The 23,705-nt window shown below is 38.8% G+C and overlaps 2 protein-coding genes across 3 annotated transcripts in view; both read left to right on the forward strand.

Annotated features, from left to right (window-relative positions):
• Positions 1-13,756, forward strand: part of XPOT (exportin, tRNA) — a 43,303-nt gene extending 29,547 nt beyond the window's left edge. For both annotated transcript variants that reach the window (XM_012661569.1, XM_012661570.1), the window contains exons 20-25: positions 96-212; positions 384-499; positions 1,194-1,241; positions 4,700-4,771; positions 10,300-10,356; positions 13,153-13,756. In XM_012661569.1, the coding sequence (XP_012517023.1) occupies positions 96-212; positions 384-499; positions 1,194-1,241; positions 4,700-4,771; positions 10,300-10,356; positions 13,153-13,179 (437 nt within the window). In that variant the 3' untranslated portion in view covers positions 13,180-13,756. The remainder of the gene's footprint in view (positions 1-95; positions 213-383; positions 500-1,193; positions 1,242-4,699; positions 4,772-10,299; positions 10,357-13,152) is intronic.
• A 3,017-nt stretch (positions 13,757-16,773) lies between these two features.
• TBK1 (TANK-binding kinase 1) overlaps positions 16,774-23,705 on the forward strand; it is a 42,796-nt gene continuing 35,864 nt past the window's right edge. Inside the window, exons 1-2 of the mRNA XM_012661549.1 lie at positions 16,774-16,896; positions 19,586-19,703. Coding sequence (XP_012517003.1) covers positions 19,617-19,703 — 87 coding nt within the window. The 5' untranslated portion in view covers positions 16,774-16,896; positions 19,586-19,616. The remainder of the gene's footprint in view (positions 16,897-19,585; positions 19,704-23,705) is intronic.

Here is a 23,705-nt window from a genome sequence, read left to right on the forward strand (position 1 = left end):
GCCTCGGCCTCCCAGAGTGCTAGGATTACAGGCGTGAGCCACTGCGTCCAGCCTCTAGTTCTTTTTGAAATTAAAGTCAAGCTTTTTTTCCTCAGGTGCAGAGAATGTAGAAAGAGTGCTGGTTACTGTTATCCAAGGAGCAGTTGAATATCCAGATCCAATTGCACAGAAAACATGTTTTATTATTCTCTCAAAGTTGGTAGAACTCTGGGGTAAGATAAATTTTTTTTTTTAACCTTCATTTCCCAACTATTTCATAAAACTCTTAGAGATGAAGTGGAACCCTAGCCCAAGCATAGACAGAAACTGGAAGTTGATTTTCCTTGGTAATGAATTAATGGATGTTCTTTTATACAAGATGAAAATCTGAATTCTCTTGACAGGAGGTAAAGATGGACCAGTGGGATTCGCTGATTTTGTTTATAAGCACATTGTCCCTGCATGCTTCCTAGCACCTTTAAAACAAACCTTTGACCTGGCAGATGCACAGACAGTATTGGTAAGCACCTAGGAATCTTTGTTTACCTTGTGTAGATCTCACAAATTCACAATTTCTTCTTTAACGCCAGGTTGATTATATTATGTTTTATTAATTTTTTTAAAGGTTGATGATACCTTCTGGACCTTTTGTGGATTTTTATTGAATCCCAGTGCTAAATTTGAATATGTAAAATTCAGCTCCTTCACCTTTAACAACTACGACTCTTTTTCTAGGACTATGAAAGGGTACATGATACAAACATTCTTGAAAGCTTGATTATTAGTTTCCTCCTATTACTTTAATTGTAAAATTTGTGCTTAGTGATTTTCTCTAAAGATTAAATGCATTAAATTGCAACTTTCTCCTCCTCATATGATAGTTTCCCCAGGTCTCATCCTCAGAATACTTAATGTCAGACAGTTATCCTTTTCTCACTTTCCCACAACCTAGTAAAAGCTAGATTTCAAAATTGTAATTTATTACATCAAGGCAACAGTTTGTATTTTGTTTTTTTCTTTTCCCATCCAATCCACTTACTCCATCTGCTTATTACCTTTCCTTCCTCTGACCATTTTTTGAAGGTAAATGTATCCCTGGAAATATTTATTTGAGGGAAAATATTTCCCTGGCTATGGCCAGAGTAATGAAGAGAAAAGTTGGATCCGTAACCAAGAATTGACTGTATTAAAATTCTTAAACTTGTTTCCGACAGGCTTTATCTGAGTGTGCAGTGACACTGAAAACAATTCATCTCAAACGGGTAAGCTTTGTACTCCATGCCCCTTCATTTTCATCTCATGAGTAAAATTTGTTCTCATTTTAATGGTGTTTGACTCATCTTGTTCTTGAAAGCTGTATCTTGTATAAAACCTAACTCAGTATTGACTTTTTGGAATGTGGGGAAGGGATTGAATGAAAGTAGCAGTATCTGTTCTTGTCCTTCATGTTTTGGGTAACAGGAAAGTTAACATGTATGTTTTGATTTGACAAAGGATGTGAAAAATCTTAACTAGAATTTCAAGATCCAGATTTCATGATCTAGTAGTAGGCCAGATTTCTCCAACATCTTATTAATAGTATTACAAATGGTTAGAGTCTTTCACTACTTTAGAATGTCCTGTTCTTTGTCAGTCTGACCATTTGTGTAAATCATAAATGATGGGTATTTTTAAATAATGAATTGGTTGCCAACATTTAACAAATCAGATACTTTTTTTTTTTTTGAAACAGAGTCTGACTCTCTTGCCCTGGCTAGAGTCCCGTGGCATCAGCCTAGCTCACAGCAACCTCAAACTCTTGGGCTTGAGCGATCCTCCGGCCCTCAGCCTCCCAAGTAGCTGGGACTACAGGCATGCGCCACCATGCCTGGCTAATTTTTTCTATGTATTTTTAGTTGTCCAGTTAATTTCTTTGTATTTTTAGTAGAGATGGGGTCTCGCTCTTGCTCAGGCTGGTCTGGAACTCCTGAACTCAAACAATCCGGCCACCTCAGCCTCCCAGAGTGCTAGGATTACAGGCGTGAGCCACCGCGCCCGGCCCAGATACTTTTTTTTTTAATAACAAAAATTCTTACCTCCAACTTCTCTCAAAGCCAGAATGCCAACACAGGACTAGCATTTCCACTTAGCTACAGTCAGCTAAAGAGCAGCAATTCCCCTTACCCCCTGAAAGAAGCATGAGCTCTCACTCACTAGTCTCCATGCAGCCCACTTACCCAGCTGAACTTGGTTTTTTGGTTCCGATACAGAGTTGAAGGGTTTTCAGTTCAGCGGCATTTTTCTCTATACTTGCTATGTGCTATGGTGAGGGATGTGTGTGGGCAGCAGTGGAGCTGTATAAAGATGAATAAAGTATCCCCCAATATTTAGGGATCTCAGAATCAAGGGAGACGAGGAAATAAGTAAGTATCAATGGGTTAAGTAAGTACTTTAGTAGAAGTGTATAAAATATTGCGGGACTAAAGCTAAATGAGTAATTTGCCTAAGGGGACAATCTAAGCAAGCTGTAGGAAAGAGGTGATATTTTTGTTAGGCCTCGAGACAAATGTAGATTGATTGGACTGACAAGAGGGGGTGCTGGCATTCTGGGCAGAGTTTTTAGTAGGCATGTGACTACAGATCAGGTATCACAAGGTAGATTTGATGAGAAATGATAGACTTATCCTGCTTAAAGTACGGAGACAGAAATAATAGCTAAAAAGTAAAATAGAACTAGGTGATTAAAAGCCTTGTGTTACATGTGACAATGGGAAGTCATTAGGCAGTAGGGTTATATTTCAGGATCAGGATAGATAGGTGAGAAAAAATGTCCAGGGAGCAGTTGGACTATGGGTTTGAAGCAATTAGAACTAAATACTGGCCAGGCATGGTGGCTCGCACCTGTAATCCTAGCACTCTGGAAGGCCAAGGCAGGAGGATCGCTCAAGGTCAGGAGTTTGAGGTTGCAGTGAGTTATAATGAGTCCACTGCACTCTAGCTGGAGCAACAGAGCAAGAGCAAGACTCTGTCTCCCCCCACCCCCACCCCCCAAAAAAAGAACTAAATACTGATTTTGGAATTATCAGTGTATAGGCAGTCAAAGTGAAGTGTTAGGAATGAATAAGCCTGAGACTTTCTAAGACCAGGACAGAAAGAACGTTGGCTCAAGCAAGAGTCAAGAGAAAGCTAGAGATAGAACCAAAAGTAGCAATATTATGTAAGCTAAGGGAAGAGAGTCTCAAGAGAGGAGACTGGATGACATTGTTGGATGCTAGAGAGTCCAGGAAGATGAGGAAGGAAAAGAAACAGGAAGAGTGGTATTTATAGGTCAAAAGTGTTTGTCTTGCTCATAGATGCCCTAATTTAAACACATACAGGAATTCAGTCAGTATTATATTTGAAAATGTTTTGCTTCATTGTTCTATTTTCTTATTCTTTTGACTGACTTGAGGCACAAGTTTACTTTTCCTGATTAAAAAAAAACCTACAGTCTTTTTAAGTGATAACAATGGGAATACGTGAGATGATGAGCGATGCATAGGAAATAAGCATAGAGAGGGCTGACAAATGAAAAAGGCGAGAAGGAAAGTAGAAGGGATCTGGGAAACGTGGAAATGATGCAGTGTTACCTCCTCTCAATTAGAGACAGGTTTCCTTTAAAGGATCATTAAATTGTGACCAAGATCCATTGGGTTAGAGGACCAGGAGTCCAGGTAGAGGAGGAAACATAAATCCTTACTGCTCCATAAATCAGGAGCCGTAGTGTTAAATAGGAAATTTGGGTGTTAACGCAGGAAAGAGTGCACTGAGGAGAGACGGACGGATTTCATTTTGATAACTTACTTCCAGTTGTACCAGGCTGGGGTCATCAACATATTAAAGACTTTAAGTTAGATTAAAGTTGGAAAGTGAAATTAGCTGCTGCTTTTTTTTCTCCTTTTAAGTATTGTATTTGTTATATTTTATAGGTTTTGGCATCTAGAAATACTAAAAATTGGCCTCTGTTGAAAAGGAATGATTTTTTAAAGCTCAGATGACCTGCTTTTTAGTAAAAGTTTAATCAGCAACACACTGGGCAACTCACCTTCTCTTTCTGGATCATGGTTCCTTATCTGTTCTATCTAGCTACTAAATTCCTGTTCCCTAGTTTGTTGAATAGGAAAAGATGTGCTTTTATTGCTGGTATCTTCTGACATGTTATTTTCTCTCTTGCTTGTGTTTATTTTAGTTTCTAAAGATGGTTGCTAGCCTGGCACTGCCTGAAGGCTTCTCCCCGCCACCCCCCATTGACCCCCAGATACCCTATAATCCATGTGGTAGATTGAACAGGAGCACCTTTCTTTGCTGTCCCCTTTCAGTGTTTGGAAGGCTTTGGCAGCATTGTGACCTGGATTTAGAAAAATGTTTGTATAATCTTTAGCAGTAATTAACACTAATGTTAACATGTAGTAAATGCTAAGTGCTTATTCTAGGGGCTTTACATTTCTTAACTCATCAAATCCTCACAATAACCTCATTTTTCAGATGGAGAAACTGAGGCTTATAGAGGTTAAGTAGGTTGCTCAAGTTACCAGAAAGTTGCCAGAACCGGGCTTCAGACCAAGGCATTCTGGCTCTAGAGTCTGTGTTCTTAATCACAATACTATATCGCCTTTAAAATGTACATGCATTGTTCCAATTTCTTTTTAAGCATTATTAATGTCAAGAAAGAAAATAGTTATAAGTATCTCTTAATCTTCAGGGCCCAGAATGTGTTCAGTATCTTCAACAAGAATACCTGCCCTCCTTGCAAGTAGCTCCAGAAATAATTCAGGTAAGAACTGCCCTAGCAGATTTTGCTCTTTATGTAATTAAAGAAATGTGACAATGTAGTTCAATCTAAATTTTGATTCAAGGATGCCAAACTGAGCTTGACACTGTGGTGCATGCCTGTAATCCCAGCTGCTCGGGAGTGTAAGGCAAGAGGATCACTTGAGCCCAGATGTTTAAGAACAGCCAGGGCAAAATAGTGAGACCCTGTCTCAAAAAATAATAAAAATTTTTTTAAAAAACTAAACTGTATTCAACTTGATGTTTTGCTATGCATAAGAAAGCAAAAGCACTTAGCCTGGAATTGAAATGATGGGGTCTGTGAAATTGATTAGGAAAAATCTGCATTTTTATTTTCACTAATTACAACTGAAATTTCATTTTCTACCAATGTGTAGGTGACAGATGACAGTATTAGTAGCATTATCTATGGTACTGTCACCAGTGTAATCACAGATATTTTCATATCACATAAGTTATTGCAGATATCGCTAAGTATAGTTTATGCTTATCACTGTTTTGAAATTATGAGTTATTAAGGTAATGCCACTATGCTTTGTTACCTAATGAGATAATAAGTCATTTTTGGTTCTTTGGTTTTTTTTGTTTGTTTGTTTAAGACAAGGTCTTGTTCTTTTGCCCAGGCTAGAGTGCAGTGGTGTCATCATAGTTAAGTGCAACCTCAAACTCCTGGGCTTAAGTGATCCTCCTGCCTCAGCCTCCCATATACCTGGGACAATAGGCGGGTGCCACCATTCCCAGCTAATTTTTGTATTTTTTGTAGAGATGGGGATCTTGCTCTGTTGCTCAGGCTGGTTTGGAACTCTGGCTTCAAGTCATTCTCCCACCCCATCCTTCCAAAGTTCTAGGCTTATAGGCACGAGCCACTGTGCCCAGCCTAATAAATCTTATTCTACCATATTTTAAATAGTTTGATAACCATTACTCTTTATAATAGGTTTCTGTTATAATCCCATGTATTATATTTTATGTGTTATATAAAAACATTCTAAAAGGAGTCTAATAGGCTTCCCCAGACTGCCAAAGGGAGTCAGAGGCCATGGCACAGTTCTGAAAGTCTATGCCGGGTAGTTCATTGTACATATATGCCAACCTTATTGATGCTTAATTTGTAAATCTGAAACTATATTTTGAGGAAAGTGGCTAGAAAAGTTACCTTTAATTTTACACTTTTACAATCATTTGTATAATAGTATTTGGTTATTTTTTTGGTGTAAAGTTTTCCAGACTTCTCTTGTCTAATAGTACATGGAGTTAATGAGTTATCAAACCTTTGATTAAAACTGGAATTATAGTCTCTTGTGTAGATTCTAAGATTTGTTTCTTCATCAATAGTGTTTTTGTTTTATTTATTTTATCATAACACTTAACATGACATATACCTTCTTAAAAAATTTTTAAGTGCACAATACAGTATTATTAATTATATAGGGACAATGTACCTATACAACGTTAACTAAATCTCTAGAACATATTCACCTTGCAAAATTGAGAATTTATGCCTGTTGATTAGCAACTCCCATTTCCCTCTCCCCCTATCCTCTGGCAACCAACATTCTACTCTTTGATTGTATGAGTTTGACTATTTTAGATACCTCATATAAGTGGAATCATACAGTATTTGTCTTTTTATGACTGGCTATTTCACTTAGCATAATTTCCTCCACGTTCATCCATGTCGTTGCATATGGTAGGATCTCCTTTTTTTAAGGCTGAGTAATATGCCATTGTATGGGTATACCACATTTTCTTTATCCATAAGTCCAGTGATAGATATTTAGGTTATGTCCACATCTTGGCTATTGTGAATAACGCCACAGTGAACATGGGAGTACTAGTATGTCTTTGAGATCCTAATTTCAGTTCTTTTGAATAAATACCCAGAAGTGGGATTGCTAGATCATACAGTAGTTCCACATTAATCTTTTTAAGAACCTTCATGATGTTTTCAATGGTAGCTGCACCATTTTTCATTTCCATCAATAGTATACAAGGGTTCCAAGTTCTCCACATCCTCACCAACACTTGTCTTTTGTTTTTTATAGTAGTCATCCTAACAGGTATGAGGTGATATCTCATTGTGGTTTTGATTTGCATTTCCCTCATGATTAGTGATGATTGAGCATCTTTTTATATACCTGTTGGCATTTGTATGTCTTGCTTGGAGAAATGTCTATTCAAGTCTTTAGTTCATTTTCTAGTCAGGCTATTCTTTTTTTTTTTTTTGCCCTTGAATTATAGCAGTTCCTTATATATTGGAAATTAACTTCTCATCAGATATATGGTTTACAAATGTTTTCTCCCATTCTGTAGCCATGCCATAGGTTGCCTTCCCACTCTGTTGATCTTACTTATTATACTGTGCCGAAGTTTCCCAGTTTGAAGTAGCCCCAGTTGTCTGTTTTTGCTTTTGTTGTTTGTGCTTGTTCATGATATCTGTGAAGTCATTGCCAAGATCAGTGTCAGGAAGCTTTTCCCATTATCTTCTAGTTTTGTAGTTTTAGGTCTTACATTTAAGTCTTTAATATATTTTGCAATGATTTTTGTGTCTGATGTAAGAAAATGATCCAATTTTATTCTTTTGCATGTGGATACCAGTTTTCCCAACACTATTTGTTGAAGAGATTATTGTTTCTCCATTGTGTATTCTTGTAGAAGATCACTTGACTATATAAGCATGAGTTGATTTCCAGGCTCTTTTTTTTTTTTTTTTTTTTTTTAAAGACAGGATCTTGTTCTAATGCCTGGGCTAGAGTGTAGTGGCTTCATCATAGCCCACCACAGACCCAAACTCAAACAGTCCTCTGCCTCAGCCTTCCAAGTAGCTGGGACTGTAGGCACGTACCACCATGCCTGGCTAATTTTCATATTTTTTGTAGAGATTGGGTCTTGCTATTTTACTCAGGCTGCTCTCAAACTCCTGGCCTCAAGCGATCCTCCCGTCTCAGCCTCCCAAAGTGCTGGGACTACAGGCATGAGCCACCATGCCCAGTCCTATGTCTGTCTTTATGCCAGTACCATACTGTTTTCATTACTGTAGCTTTATAATATATAATTAATATATAATAATAGTGATTCCATATATATTTTAGGATTTTTTTTTCTACTTCTATTAAAAAATACTGTTTGGGATTTTGCTAGGAATTGCCTTGAATCTGTAGGTCACTTTGTTTTTTGTTTTTAGAATGATTAAGAAGCATTTTGCTAACCTGATGGAGCAGGGATATTCATTAGCAGCTCAGCTTTAGACACCTCTTCCTCCATGTCCTTTTACACATATGTGTAAAGCGAGGGGGTCCCTTTTATTGCAAAGAGATTTCCAGAGTTTCTGGGGACAGAACCAGGGCCTTCTCTGTGACCAGGTTAACGCCATATCCATCACCCCAGTCCATAGTGGCCTTGGACCCTAGTCCTGGGCACTGGCTTTCAGAGTTGCTTTGTACTTCCCTGCCATCTCCTTGGGTAATGGCAACAGGCCCAGACAGAACACCTGTGCTTTCACTACCCATGCATTTCCACAGGAAACACTTTGGAGGCCAAAGTGGGCTGGATGAGAGAGCTGCTTTTTCTCCTCCTCTTTCTTGAAGGTCTCCGCATTCATTCTTCCCCACAATTTTTTTCGATGTGCTCCTTGATCTTATTGCTCTTTATTGCATCCACCAGGACCTACTCTTCATAATGTAAATAGGATTACAGAAAGAGCGGTAGTGTCATCTTCTTAACATCACGATCTGCACCCAAGGGTTTTTGTGTTGGATCTGAGGTGTGTTGAAAAACAGAGATTTCTTGGCACCCTTGCCCAGCTCCCCACCGTGTGTTGTAATTCATTGTCATGACCTTCACTGGGTCCCCGAACACTGTGTCACCCTGTTCCAGGTACTGCAGATGGGGAAGTGCCCTTTCACAGGTGTGGTGGCAGTAGAACTGGAACATCAAGGAGAGACAAAAGAGAAGCAGGTGCCACCACCCCTAGTGTACCTCATGCCACTTCTCCTTAGCTCCAATTTCTGCTTCTAGATCACTTTGGATAGTACAGGCATTTTAGCAATATTAAGTCTTCAAATCCATGAACATGGATGTCTTTCGGTGGTGTTTTTTAGAAGTTTTTATAATTCTATTTTTTAAGAGCCATTGAAAAAATTGAAAAATAGAGTAGATCTCACGTAACTTACGATTACTGTTTTTAAATGAATTTATTATCTCTTAAAATACCGCCTTTAACTTTGGAGATATTAGTGACTTTCTTGGTTATCATTTGTTACGTGAGTAAACTAATACTTGAATGAAAATAATAAGTTACTAATTACTCATGTGATCTTAGTGCCCATCAAAAGTAGAAATATATAATTCAATTTATAGCTAATATTCTTCCAGATTGCTAAATGAAACAAAATATATTTCTATCATATAATTTGATTATAAAACATATAAGGAACCTCAATTTTCCCTATTTCACATGCCTTATGTCTGACAACAGTTTTTGTAGAACTTTCTCTATTCAAATTTTTTTTTCTTTGAGACAGTCTTGCTCTGTCACCCTGCGTAGATTGCAGTGGTATCATGGTAGCTCACTGCAGCCTCCAACTCCTCGGCTCAAGTGATCCTCCTGCCTCAGCCTCCCAAGTAGCTGGGACTAGAGGCACTCGCCACAACGCCCTGCTGGTTTTTCTATTTTCAGTAGAGATGGGGTCTCATTCTTGCTCAGGCTGGTCTTGAACTCCTGAGCTCAAGCCATCCTCCCTCCTCGGCCTCCCATAGTACTAGGATTACAGTCCTAAGCCACTTTGCCCAGCCAGAATTATCTTTTTCTTTTGATCTAGCTCTGCTTGGTTACCCCTCTTACTAGGTAAGAACAGCCATAGCAATGTAGTTTTTGTCCCACTCACTCTTCTCAGACATGAGTCCACCTTGTCCAGGAGAGCTATGTTCTCAAAAGTGAAAGCAGCCTGTCTGACAAGTGTTACATTTGAAAATGCCATATAACCTCTTGTGAGGAACTTTTTGGGTTGATTTTGATAAGTTGTAATAAGAATACTGTGGATTTGAAGCAACCTTAATGTCCACTGACGAATGGATAGAGAAAATACGGTATATATATCATATGCTATAACATGGGTGAACCTCGATGACATTATGCTAAATGAAATAAGGCAATCATAAATAGGCAAATACTGCATGATTGCACCTATACAAGATACCTAAAGTAGTCAGACTCATTGAAGCAGAAAGTAGAATGGTGGTTGCCAGGGGCTGGAGGAAGAGGAGGGGAAAATGGGGAGTTGTTCAATCAAGAGGCAGAGAGTTTCAGTCTTGCAAAATGAAAAATGTTCTAGAGATCTGCTGTACAACAGTGTGCATATAATCAATACTACTGTACTGTACATGTAGTGGTCAAGATGATAAATATTAAGTGTTTTTTTATTATAATTAAAACTGTGGATGTGAATTAAGATGGATTTAACACAAATACATTTGTTCTCCTCTTTCTCCCCTCACTTCCTGGCCCCGCAGGAGTTTTGTCAAGCGCTTCAGCAACCTGATGCGAAAGTTTTTAAAAATTACTTAAAGGTAGGTATTTGGGAAATTGATATCTTCATATAATTAGGTAATGTTTGAGAGCCAAGAGAGAATACGTATATACTGTAGTGTGACCAACTGTCACTTATTTTGGGATCTCTGCTCTAAAAACTGCTTCTAAGAAACTGCAGTTATAGATGTTTCTGTGAAGCCCCTTTCAACTAAGTTTTTATGATCTTTTATAAGCACACTGAATTTGTGCACCCCTGAGTATATTGGTATGAAAATGTCAGTTTTCTTTTACAGTTTCATGATGTAATTCAATAGGAATTAGAGGATTGGAAGAACAAGAAATGTTCAAGAACAATTGCCCATATTGTTGAAAGGAAGGAGCTAAAAATAAAAAAAAGAAGTATGACTTATTTGCTTATATCCTATTTTGAAACATTTGAATTGTAAAACAGACAAAAAGAATCCTCAGATTTGGCCATTAAGGTTCTTTTTACATTTGTGAAATCACTGATTGATTGATTGATTGATTGCTGCTTTCAAAAATTTTAACCTCAGATGCAAACTATTAAGGGGCTCACCTTTTAGTTTAATTCATATTAAATACATTACAAAGATATACTGGGATTGAATTTCCCTTAGAGTTTTGCTAATTCAAGCAATCATCATGGTTTGACAATTCCTATGCGAAGGAATATATTTCCTCAGATTTTGCTCAGGATGGGTAGGAATTTTTAGTTTTAATTTGTATATATTCATGGAGTACAAGTGCAGTTTTGTTACACTGATATATTGCACTGTTGTGAACAGAGCCTCCATCACTGGAGCAATGCATTGTACCCACTAAGCAACCTCCCATCATCCACCCTTCTCCCACCCTGATTTTTTTTTTTAAAACCCTGTAGGTTTATAAGAAATGTCCAATGTTTATTTAGTATACATAGTTACAGTTAAATCCACGAGATAAAACTGTCTTGGTCTCACCTAGGTAGTCATTCATTTCATACTTTTTATGTACCAAGTATTATAGTAATTGCTACACATTCCACTATGAATGATTTTTCTTGCCCACAAGGAGTTCATGGTCTAGAATTAAAGTTACGGTGTGACAGGATGAGGAACTACCTTTTACTTTTATCTGTTATCTTCATTCAACAAATTTGAGGGCAAAGCACCATATTAAATTTCTTGGTAGCAGGTAACTTAGCATATGGCTACCTTGTTCTTTTGCCCAAGACATTTGGTAGAATTTATAAGTCAGAGGGCTTTGCAGAGTAAATAATGGTGTTATCCTTTGACTGTGGTTCTAACAGTTTTTTTCCTAGTTGTAGTTTGTCAGCTTAAATATCTCAGAGAGTTTGTGTGGAAGGGTATTGAGGATTATTTTTGATTAATATTATTGGGAATGCTCTTATCCCCTATTCCCTCATAAAAGCAAAGTGCCTGTGGAAGTAATCTCCGTTAAATAGCTGATCACTCAAACCAGATTAAAGGACTCAAAATATCTTAACTCTATTTAGAGGTGTCTGTAACAGTAGGTGTAGGTACATTGTAGAAGATTTGTGCTCCAAATGTATTAACTCATCGGCACAGCATTTATAAAAATTCTTCTCTCAAGTCCAGCTTCTCTTCAGTGATGGCATTATCTTAGTGATCTCATTATCTCAGTGTTAACATTATTCTTGTGGTTGGAAAAAATGAAGTTCATTCTTTTGTGTCCACTCCTCCTTTCATATCTGCTTGATCCTCAGATCTCGCTGATCCTTTCCTCTTCCTCTCTTCCTTTCTGTCTCTGCTGCTGTTGCTGCTCTGGTATAGGCTTATGTTATCTCACTGTGATCTCCCTTTGCTTGTTCTAGCCAGGCTGATCTGTTTGAAAACATCAAACAGTCCTTTGAAATTTATTCCTCTTTCTCATAACCTTCCTAAACCTTGTATTTACTAAAAACAAGTTCATGTTTCTTAATTTGACACTTTTTTTTCTTCCATATTCTGATCCTGGACTACCTTTCTGGTTTCTCTTGCAGGAATGGTCTTTGCTATTCTTGTGGTTCTTCAAAAATCCTGCCTTATTAGCAACCCATCTCATGTATGAATTCTACTCATTCTTCTAGGCTTGCCTTAAGCATGGCCTCCTTGTAAGGCTTTCTTTTACTCATATAATGATCGTTCTTTTCTCTGCACTTAGTTGATTGATCATGTGTTAAATGAATCTCCTAGGTGCTAGGGACACAATGATAGGCAGAGTCCTTGTCCATACTGAGCACACTGCCTACCATGTACTATGTCTAGTACTTACTTGACCTGTACCTAGCTGTGGATGGCAGTGCGTAGTACTGGGCCATGCCTAGCACAGTCTCTAGCTAGCTCCTTTATCGTGGTCTCAAATATTGACTGGGAGTACTTCTGAATCATCAAAATAAATAGTAAATTCCTTAAGGGATTAGAATTGCTGTCTTTAGCTTTGACTTATTTCTTCCTCGAAGTTTAATTTCCCCAGTGTTAATTTTGACATAGGTACCAATCAGTAAAAAGGTGTCAAGAGCATGTTTTCTTCTGCCCACTCGACTCTCCTGGCATTAGAGATAATACCATATTTTCACTACTTTTCCATTTGGGTGATGTCAGCATAAGTTACATCTAGACTTTACCAAATTCTCCAGAAGAGAAAGTTATTATCTTCGATTATGTGTGGATTTATGAAGTGTGTGAAATGTTTTAAATATCTATTGTAAAAAAAAGAGTGACTAACATTCAGAAACTTTGAGCCACTCTTCAGGTGAAAGAGGTGATTGTCTTCAGACATTAGTATTGATTGTACTAATACTTTTTTTACAGGTGTTCTTCCAGAGAGCAAAGCCCTAAAGACTGGATCTCCCTGTGCCTACTTCATGATCAGGAATTCCAGTTAATAATTTATAAAGAAGTGATTTTTGTGTGCCATTCACACTGGTCTTTTTAGCATTGTTTTGAGCTTATTACAGTATATGTATTGGGATTTTTATGTAAAATGGGTATAATTTTCCCTAAATACAGGTGTGTGACAACAAGAAAAGTTGTGTGCATGCCAACTCAAATTGTTCTATATAAAAATGCTGTTAAAAGACACAGCGGTTATCTTAGTACCTTAATTTTTTTTATTTGAAACTTTAAGTCAAGTCCTTTATAAAGATTATAGCCGTGGAAAACAGTGTACTTTTTAAAAAATTGCTGAATATAAAATGTTTGAAAATTTTAATTTTCTTTTATGTGTGCAAACACATAAAGTATGGGGGGATACAACAATAAAAACTAATTTTTTGTAGATAGCCATTACGTTTCCTTAAACTATTACAATGCCAATGTGGATTCTACAAAAGAGAATGGTTTCATAAATTAATTGATTTAAAAGTAGGTGCCAGTGTTACACATTTTTTATAAAAATAAATTTTATGTAGTGAAATCTACCAAGTCGTTTCTGGAATTATTATAAATACTTTAGCCTTATTTTCTCATCTTAATCTCTCCTTCATGTCCCATTTAAAGGTTTGCAAATGCGAGTATATGGATGCTTTATTTCATTTAATTTTGCTCCTGAAAGGTTACATGTAACTTAGTTCTGTTATTTAAGTCTTTTAAAAATGTACTAGAAAAAGCCTATGTGAATCTGTTGATAGAATTAAAATCCCAATTCTTTTCCTCACTCTTTTATTGGATGTACTTAGAGCACAGTGTACCTGTGTGTGTTTATGATATTTATAAATGGTAGCTGACCATTTAATTAGTACTTACCCCTGCTGCCTTCCATTTTTATTCATGGCTACTTGAGAAAGCAAAAGGAAAAATAATAGTATCAGTAGTAGCCTTGGAAAATCCTGAGAGGAGGGACAAAACTGGAGAGCAGAATTACTACAGACATTTAAGTTTAAATTCCAAAAGCCCAATTAAGATTTTCAGGAAGGGTCTGTTTGTTTGTTTTGTGCGTCTCCTAGGGGTTTCATGGATGGGTTTCAGCGGCTTATAAACTCCCTAAAATTGTATTCTAAATTGTACACGTGAATCTTTTTCTGGGTTTAATTCAGAAGAAATTTTAAATGTTTTTCTTACATCATGGAATAAAAGTACTTTACCAAATTGATGGTTAATGGTAAAAACAGATCAGTGGAATGTATATATTATACGTCAATAAAAATGTTTTTAGAAATACTTAAGTGAAAGTTGGGTGTTTCTTTGATAGGTTCCCCTGTGGAATGGGAGTGATCATTGTATCATCTATTGCAATAGCAATAATTCAAAGAATACTGAGTAACATAGCATAGTGGTTAAGAGTTTATGTGGCACAGGCTCCAGACCTAGAGTCAAATACCAGTTCTCACAGTAACTGGTTTTAGAACCTTGGGCAAGTTAACAACTTCCTGTCTCAGTTTCCCTGTCTATAAAATGGGGGAACTAATGGTAGCTACCTCATATGTAACTCATTAACAATTCAATGAGTTAAACATGAAAGACGTTACAGTGGCTGGCACATAAAGTCTTGGTATTAGCATGTATTACTATACTATTAATTCCATATATGAAAAGGTGTTTTCCCTAGCTCGCTCTTTTTTTTTTTTTTTTTTTTGAGACAGAGTCTGGCTCTGTTGCCCTGGCGTCAACCTAGCTGACAGCAACCTCAAACTCCTGGGCTCAAGCGATCCTCCTGCCTCAGCCTCCCAAGTAGCTGGGACTACAGGCATGTGCCACAATGCCTGGCTAATTTTTTCTATATATATATTTTTAGTTGTCCAGATAATTTCTTTCTATTTTTAGTAGAGACGAGGGTCTTGCTCTTGCTCAGGCTGGTCTCGAACTCCTGACCTTGAGCGATCCACCGCCTCGGCCTCCCAGAGTGCTAGGATTACAGGCGTGAGCCACTACACCTGGCCTTCCCTAGCTCTTTAAAGCTGCTTAGAAAATGTGTTCATGTGTTCAGAGCGGAGAGAAATCAGGACATGGAAATTAAGAGTCACAGAAACTAAACTCTTTATTATATAATCATGAATAATAATTCTCATGTTCATTCACCAGAGTTGCCCAGAGCACCATCACAATTAGGAAACTTCTATCATGAATTATCTTATTTCCAAAGCACCCAAATAATTGTCTCAAGGGTGAATCCCATCTGTTAAAGGCTAAAAGACTTAAGAAGTTGTGTAACTTCACTAAGGAACCACAAGGTTTTATGATGCCTGATCTAGTCCTGTGTCTAACAGTTACTTAAATCTTAATGCTAACATTAATTGGTTCATGAGTGGCTTGACCTTTTAAGAAAATACTGTGTGGCATTTTAATGTACACTTAACGTGATAAACATGTGAATCAAGGCCTTTGGCTTAGTCAGTCACCTTCTACAACTTTCAGGGGTGGGTTTTACTGTTGGAAAGAACTTTGACAGGTCTTCATTGTCATTAGATATCAGAGAACTGAAATTGATCAGAATTGTAAGCAGTGAATAGATTTGCTAGAATGATTCCATCACTTAAACATCGCTTAAAATTCTAATAATTTCCTTTGTAAATACATTAGAGTGGACTTTTGTTATTTACATTGTACATTTGATAAAACTGAGGCTTAGAGGGGTAAGAAAGTTACTTAAGGTTAGCGATTGGCAGGGAGAGCTGGGACTGCAACCCCCCCAGGTCTGTTCCATTTAAAACCCTCTGCTCTTAACCACTCTGCCGTGGTTTCCCATCCATTGGTGTTTGCCATGGTACTCCTCTGGGAAGCACTCCTTAACCCCTTCCCTCCACTCAGAAATTTAGTCATGAGTTAGCAGGAGTCTCTGTGTCCCTCCTTACGTTGACGTGGTGCTGCCAGTGGGCAGAAGGGACCCATTTCCAGGGAATAGCTGCTCAGTTGAGAACTTGGCTGCACGAATATGCGGGACCTAATGTTAGTATTTTTAAGTTACAGTTACTAAATTATTTAGTACTTAGGTTCCTCCAGTATTGCCATTTTCCAAAATACAGAGAAGGAATTAAGTGAACATAACAGAAAGAATTACACGTCTGAATTACTGAGAGACGATAATCTGGCTCCACTGCAGCCAAAGTGGTCCTTAAAATAGATACAAATTTATCCTTCCAGGCTATAATATTCCTCTCATGTGTCCCACATTCTGCCCACCTGTAATTATGTGTAAGCACTAAGTTCAACGTCCGCCTTCCCGACTACTACCGCGCTCCGCACCCTCTGCAGGCGCTCGAGCACAGGGTGGGATTTGCAGTTGCGGGGATCTGAATTACCGTGTTCCCTGCTCAGGGCTCCCGGAATTCGCCCTCAGAGTAAGGAGGGTAGACAGGGTTGGAAGGAACCCTGTCTCCAGACATGCCCACCCTCCTCGCCCCTCGGCACAGCGGACGGAGAAGCTCTCAGCAGAGGAAGCGGCAGTGGCAGCCGCGGCGGTAGCGGCGACCAGACGGGCTGCAGGCGTGCGCACGCGCATCCGCGCGCCGGCCGTCGGTCACGTGGCCCCTGGCCAGCGCTTCCCGAAACCGGAAGTGTCCTGGGGCGCGAGGAGGCCGCGGGAGCCCGCTGGCGGTGGCGCGGCGGAGACCCGGCTGGGTGAGTGGGGCGGAGGGCCAGGCCGCGCGGGGCGCGGGCGGTGGGGCCTTGCGCAGCCTCGAGCGGAGCCCTCCCTCCCTCTGTGGGAGGCTGGGATGCTGAGTCAGGGCGGGGGCGGGGCGGGCGACCTAAGACGCCCCGCACGACCCGCGGCTGAGCTATCCCCGGACCCTGGCTACGCGGGCACCGACTCTTGGGTGTCTGGGGCGTCCGAAGCCGTGTGGCATGGTCGCAAGGGCCCTGTTCCCTCCGTCTCGACTCCTTGCTCCGCGGCCGGCCCTCTGACCTGGAGCCCGGGGCCCTCCCTGGTCCGGCTGCATTGGGCACGAAGAGGGCGACTCAGTTAGCGGGTCTGGGCCTGGCTGCCCGGGGAAGAAGAGGTGCTTCTTTCCCTTGGACTTAGACTTGCCGTTTTCTACCGCTCTTTCCGCGCGTTGACACGATTGGCAGTTTTTAAATGGATTGATTTCCAGAGGACTAAAAAGAGACGTTTCACTAGAGTTCAGTGATGTTAACAGCTGAGGTTGACTCACACCGGAAGCTAGAAGCATAAGATGTTTTTAATGTATACAGACGAAATGCAAATTCCCACACGTTTCTTTGGTCCTCGTCAACCTGGCTTATGGGGTTATTTTCTAATCTATATCCCAGGTATTATTTAGTAGGTGGCCACAAAATAATTTCTCCTAATTGTCAAATGTATAACCAAAGACCAGCCTTTTTCACTGTGGAACCCCTAATATATCTATTTACTATACATGGTTCACATAGTGATAGAGTTTGGAAATCCTGGAACTTTGTCCATAGGCCGTGTCACCAAACTTGTTTTCATCCTTGAACAAATGGCAACTTTCCTTTTGGACGGTACAAGGAAGTAGACTTAAGACAACATCATCAGTAACATACTTGTTGAGTGCCTGCTTGTAAGCTTGTGAAAAACTGGAAAGATTTATATAGCAAGCACCCTCTGGGTATGCTGAGTCATGTTTCAGCATGCTGTTATTGGGGGGTTATCGCAAGATAGTTTCAAAAGACATTTCCTCTGACTACCATTGTGATCACTATTATGAAACCATATTTTTGTATCTGCATATAGAGAGCGGATATTTTAGTTGATGAATCTATTTTGTATTATCCTGAGGTACATATAGGTACCTAATGGTACTATATGCCATTTACGGTTACCTGAAACAGCAAAGTTACATTAAATAGGAAAGGTTTTTCATTCGATATTTGAGAAGATTATTACCACCTCTTGAATGGAATGTAATAACTGACAAATGTATGTTCTTATTTGTGAAAAGCGAACCTTATTTTTGCTTATTTCCAATTAATTGCTGTATATAAAATTCCTTATCTGAGTTAGATGGGTGGTAAAGTGATATAAAGATACCCTAGTATACTAGAGATTGGTAAAAGACCTCATCCATTCTGTATGTTCTTAACCCTACTTGAGATATTGACAGTCATTAATTTATCACAGAATACTTCATCCAGTATAGTGCTTCTTATGCTTATTTACTGTGAAGGGATATTAAAATCTATGTTTTGATCTGATGTTACAGCAGGTTTAAGGGAGCGTGGTGTGACTAGTGTGTATGCTTTGTTAGCATACCTCATTTTTATTGCAATGTGGAGCTCAAATATTTTTAATATCTTTATAGATCCATAGTTTTTCGTTATAAAAGGACAAAGATAGTGGTGATGCTTATGTTTTAAGACTTGGTAATATAGACTACTTGATATGTTTTTATTTTTATACTTGAAGTTTGGAGAAACTATGCTTAAATCGATTTCAAAAGAGTAACTTTTCAGAACAATAATTTTTTCATCTTTCCATTATGATTGTCAGACTCCATGTAGATGAAATTTTTTTACTTTTTTTTGAGGTGGAGTCCCACTCTGTCACCTGGGCTAGAGCACTGTGGCATCAGCCAAGCTCACAGCAACCTCAAACTCCTGGGCTCAAGTGATTCTCCTGCCTCAGCCCCCCAACCAAGTAGCTGGGGTTACAGGTGCATGCCACAATGCCCAGCTAATTTTTCTATTTTTAGTAGATATGGGGGTCTCACTCTTGCTCAGGCTGGTCTTGAACTCCTGACCTCAAGCTATCCTCCTGTCTCAGCCTCTCAGAGTGCTAGGATTACAGGCGTGAGCCACCGCGTCCAGTGAGCCACCTAGCCCAGCAGATTAAATTTTAGATTATAGAAATGTTATATAGTGGCAACAGTTGTTTTCATCAGTGTTGCCCTGCCCTTGAAGGAGACAAAGTAATTTTTTCTATATTTCTGTTACATTTTACATTATTACTTTTCTTTATTTGAAAACACTTTAAAATATAATTTATCATTAATTAATGTTTCAAAACACTGGAAGGAGGTAAATAGCCAATATCACTCTCATTGACAAAGACAAATTTAAAAAGGATGTAGTTGTTTCTGTCAGCCCTTGTGATAAGTGAATTAAATTGAATATGTAAGATGTCATTGGTTAATGTTTTTTTCAGAGCCCACACAGCATTTTAGCCTTTTATATTGCTAGAAACCTAGATTTTTACATTGAACTCTTTGTGCACTTCAATTTAACAATCAATAATGGGTGATCTTACTTGAGACTAAAAATAGCTAACATATGCTTCTTAACTGTATTAGTCCCTAAAAGCATGTGCAAATCTTTTCTTTTCTCTTAGTATAACAAGAGGATCGCCTGACCAAGCCGAGATGCAGAGCACTTCTAATCATCTGTGGCTTTTATCTGATATTTTAGGCCAAGGAGCTACTGCAAATGTCTTTCGTGGAAGACATAAGGTTAGTACAGAGAAAACTGGAAAGGCTTTTTATCACTGCTTATATTCTCTTCTGAGAGGCACACTTGTATTAAAGTGTGTGACTTGGTAATTTTGATTCTTTTGTCTAAAGAAATTTTTCTTTTATGATTTTTGTAGTTATTTAAGGAATAGCTTATGTTAGGGGTGAACATATCTACCCCATGGTGGCAGAGGCTGTGTGTTAGGGAGTGGAGAAAAACAGAAGGTTAGTTGAAAAGAGACTGGGAAAGATTAGTTTTCCTTTTGATTCTTTCCCCAACCCAGCTCCCCTATGGCAGTGGTTGATCTCACTAATAGAAGTTCAGGGTAGCAGTGATTTGTGATGGAGGAAGGCATTTTGGATGGTATGGAGGTGGTTGTGTAGTTTGGAGGGGAACCCGCAGGTAATTCTGATGTCTTGCTAGGGTTTGTGCCCCTGCTATAAGGGAGATTGGAGTAAAATGAGATTCTCAACAAGGAGCCCATATTTAAAGGCTATATATCCTGGTATGAGATAATCAGAACCTGGAAACGGAAATAGAATAAAAGAGCTAATCCCAAAGGTACTTCAAGAACGGAAAGGAGGCCGGGCGTGGTGACTGACGCCTGTAATCCTAGCACTCTGGGAGGCCGAGGCGGGCGGATCATTTGAGCTCAGGAATTCGAGACCAGCCTGAGCAAGAGCGAGACCCCGTCTCTACTAAAAAAAAAAAGAAATTAATTGGACAACTAAAAATATATAAAAAAATTAGCCGGGCATGGTGGCGCATGCCTGTAGTCCCAGCTACTCGGGAGGCTGAGGCAGAAGGATTGCTTGAGCCCAGGAGTTTGAGGTTGCTGTGAGCTAGGCTGACACCATGGCACTCACTCTAGCCCGGGCAACAAAGCAAGACTGTGTCTCAGAAAAAAAAAAGAACGAAAAGGATTTTGTGTCAGATTCGATATTGGAGGATGAAATGAAAGATAATTAAAATAATTTAAAATGAAGAAATCGAAGATAATTAAAGTTTCTATCCTGGGAAAGAAGCTGGAAAAATAATGGAGTAAAAATCCTTTCATAATGCAAATAATCACTGATTTTTCAGTGCTATGAATTTGTTATGAACTAAATGATGTTTGGAGCCTCCTTTAAATTCTTATTTTCAGAAACAGAGGCTTTAAACATTTTAGTAGGGAGGAGTTTCTTCCCTTTTTCCTATAGCCTTGAGATTGCCAGTCAGTTCTGTCAGTGGCAATGAGATAAGCACGCGTGGGGGAAGGGCCATTTCCTCTGGGACTGTGACTATAAACAGCCTCTATGGCTTGTAGCGAATGAATCAGAAGTACCATGCAGACAACTGTTAGCTTTTCCCCCCTTTCCAGAATTTTCCTTGGGCTCTGGATTCTCATTCAAGTTCATTGCGATCAATTTTAGATACTCCTTTCCTAGAAATTGTTTTTGTTTTGTGGTAAGAAGAGAAAATGGGTGGTGACATAGGATTTAGCACTGAGAACACATCTGACAGTCTGTCTTCCTGTAGTCTGAATTAACAAATTTTACTAATCACTTGGTATGCATCAGGTGCTGTGGTGGACCTAGTGCAGCTAATGTGCAGTCCCTGCACATAAAGAATTTCAAGTTTAGTAGCAAGATGGTATTAGAAAGTGTTTAAGTTGGAAACTGATGGGCTGACAGGTAGCCAGTAGTGATAGAGATTGCATGAGACATTTAACGCGCCTAGCACTAGTAGTGATTTCACATATTCTTTTCCTCTTTCCTTACTGAGATACTCAGGGACCTTCATGTAAGTGCCCGCACATGGTAGGCACTCTGTAAATGTTTGTTGAATGAAAGAATGAGTGAATGAGTGAGGACAGATTAAACTACCCTAAGACAACCTGAAGTTCTTCAAAGGAAACAAAGATGTACTCTATGTAATATAGTATGGAAACCTAAAATAAGGATTTGGGAGGTATAAGAATTGACTTAAAAGATTGCCAAGGCACAGTTCAGTATTTAGTGCCTTAGCAGTCTTCTCAGAAACCATGTTTTTTCTTAGTGACATCTATTTCAAGTGTTTAGGACTATACCCCAAAATATCCTGCTTCCCTTTAACCATTTAAAGGATTTTTAACCATTATATTATTAGCCCTTTAGCCTCTTTATGTTATTGCTTAGAATGACCACGTTCTTAAGTTTACTACTTGTTATTCAAAGTATCTTACCTATTTAATCTGTCTCTTTTTCATTAAATTGCTTTTAGCTATTAAAGTGCATGGGGTGGTGGTATATGTATACGTGTGTGATAACCATGGTAAAGTTGAAGGGAAAATCATTGTAGAAAGGATGTGTTGATCTGTACATATGTGTATATGTGTATATGTAGATCTCTAAATATTATCTGTATATGCTTTGAATTAGTGGCAGTGAATGACAGATGACTGTGCAGGTGAATAGAGGGAAAATATATTCCCACACATATCCCATTAATCTCACTGGTATGATGTGCACTACAAAAATTTGGAAGATACTGGCCTTGATCACAGTGGGTACATTGCAACATTTTATTACTTTCCACGCTTGCGTCTCTGTTATGATTCTCCTTATTTTAGACTGAGTTTGAGACAAATATCCTTATGAAAAATCTCTGTGTTGGGTGATACATAGATTTGCCAGTGTCTTTACCCTGGCTAAACAAGTGGAAAAATGGTGGAATTGAACTTTAGGTAAATTGTTGTTCTCTTTTCCTATATCTGAAAATGGTCATTGGCTCTTTTCCTCTTTCATTTTCTTCCAGAAAGAAATGTCTGTTTGTGTATTTGGTGTGACTGGAGTGAGGGAGAACACACAACCGGTGTCTTCAAATAGTGATCTTAAGGGGTGGGATTATGGAGCTATTAAATGGTTTTACAAAAAAGATCATTCTATAATGGGGTGAGAGGAGGATGCTGGCTCAAAGTGGTAAATTTGAGTGGAAAAGTACTGAGAGGGCTCCAAAGCAGGAACAGTACAGAGGTCCTGACAGAAGGCCATGAAATGTCAGGGAGTGCTTGAACCCCGGGCTTAAAGAGAAAAATGATTTCCCATTTGCTCTGGGGAAGTTCAACCTTGGATAAATGGGTGAGAAAGTAAGGCTGCACTCAGAATCTGGACTGGCCACCAGAGAGAGCCATGCTAATTGGAGTGATTGGAAGGTAGTTGAGGGGGGTCTAGAAATGTCTTAAAGGTTAATATGAAGAACATAAAAATGTGACGTTTGCCTGAAATTTAAGCATGTATTTTGTACATCTAAGATTCCCTCCCAACTACATACAGCTGTGTGTTGTAATTCTGTGTGTGATCTACTTCAATAGACCATGAAAGAGTGAGAGTGGGGTGCTGTGGGTGCATCAGTAGAGAAGAGGAAATGCGTCTGATCCTCTAGAGAGGGCCTGTGAAGGAACAACCTGCGCTAGTCATCTAGGTGGAGTTGCAGACACTTTCCTGGGCAGCAGTGGTGTAATCCAACCAGGAAGTCTACTTCAGCCTCACTCTCCAACTCCTGCTCCCCTGCCTCCCACACACATTGTGGTAGCTAGGAAATATTTTTGAAAAGTTAATTGCATTACTTTGATACTCTAATAAAAATTTCATAGGTGAAATATAGATTTCAGTGTCTCTCTTCCTGTTTTGATTATTTAAAAATTGTTAGGACTTGGAGAAACCTTTGTGAGTTTCACTTTCTATTTCTTATCCAAAAGGTGATTTCATTTTTGATACCATTATAGCTTTTATCTTCTAATGTGTGACTATCTGTGCCACTAGTGTGTCATAATTAAGCTTTATTTATAATATGAAAGAAAATATCCTTCTCTAAATTCTAAAATGTACAATTTGAAAAATATTGAGCAGTTGATTGATTCATTTTAACTTTTAAAAAAAGTCAGGAGTCCTAGTACAAATTACCTACATCTAAAAGATACGTAGTGTTCTTTAAGAAAGACAGATTGCTATAGCTAGTTCTAATGGTACCTTTTTATCTTC

This window comes from Propithecus coquereli, unplaced genomic scaffold (assembly GCF_000956105.1).
Source record: "Propithecus coquereli isolate 6110/MARCELLA unplaced genomic scaffold, Pcoq_1.0 Scaffold72, whole genome shotgun sequence".
Taxonomy (NCBI): domain Eukaryota; kingdom Metazoa; phylum Chordata; class Mammalia; order Primates; family Indriidae; genus Propithecus; species Propithecus coquereli.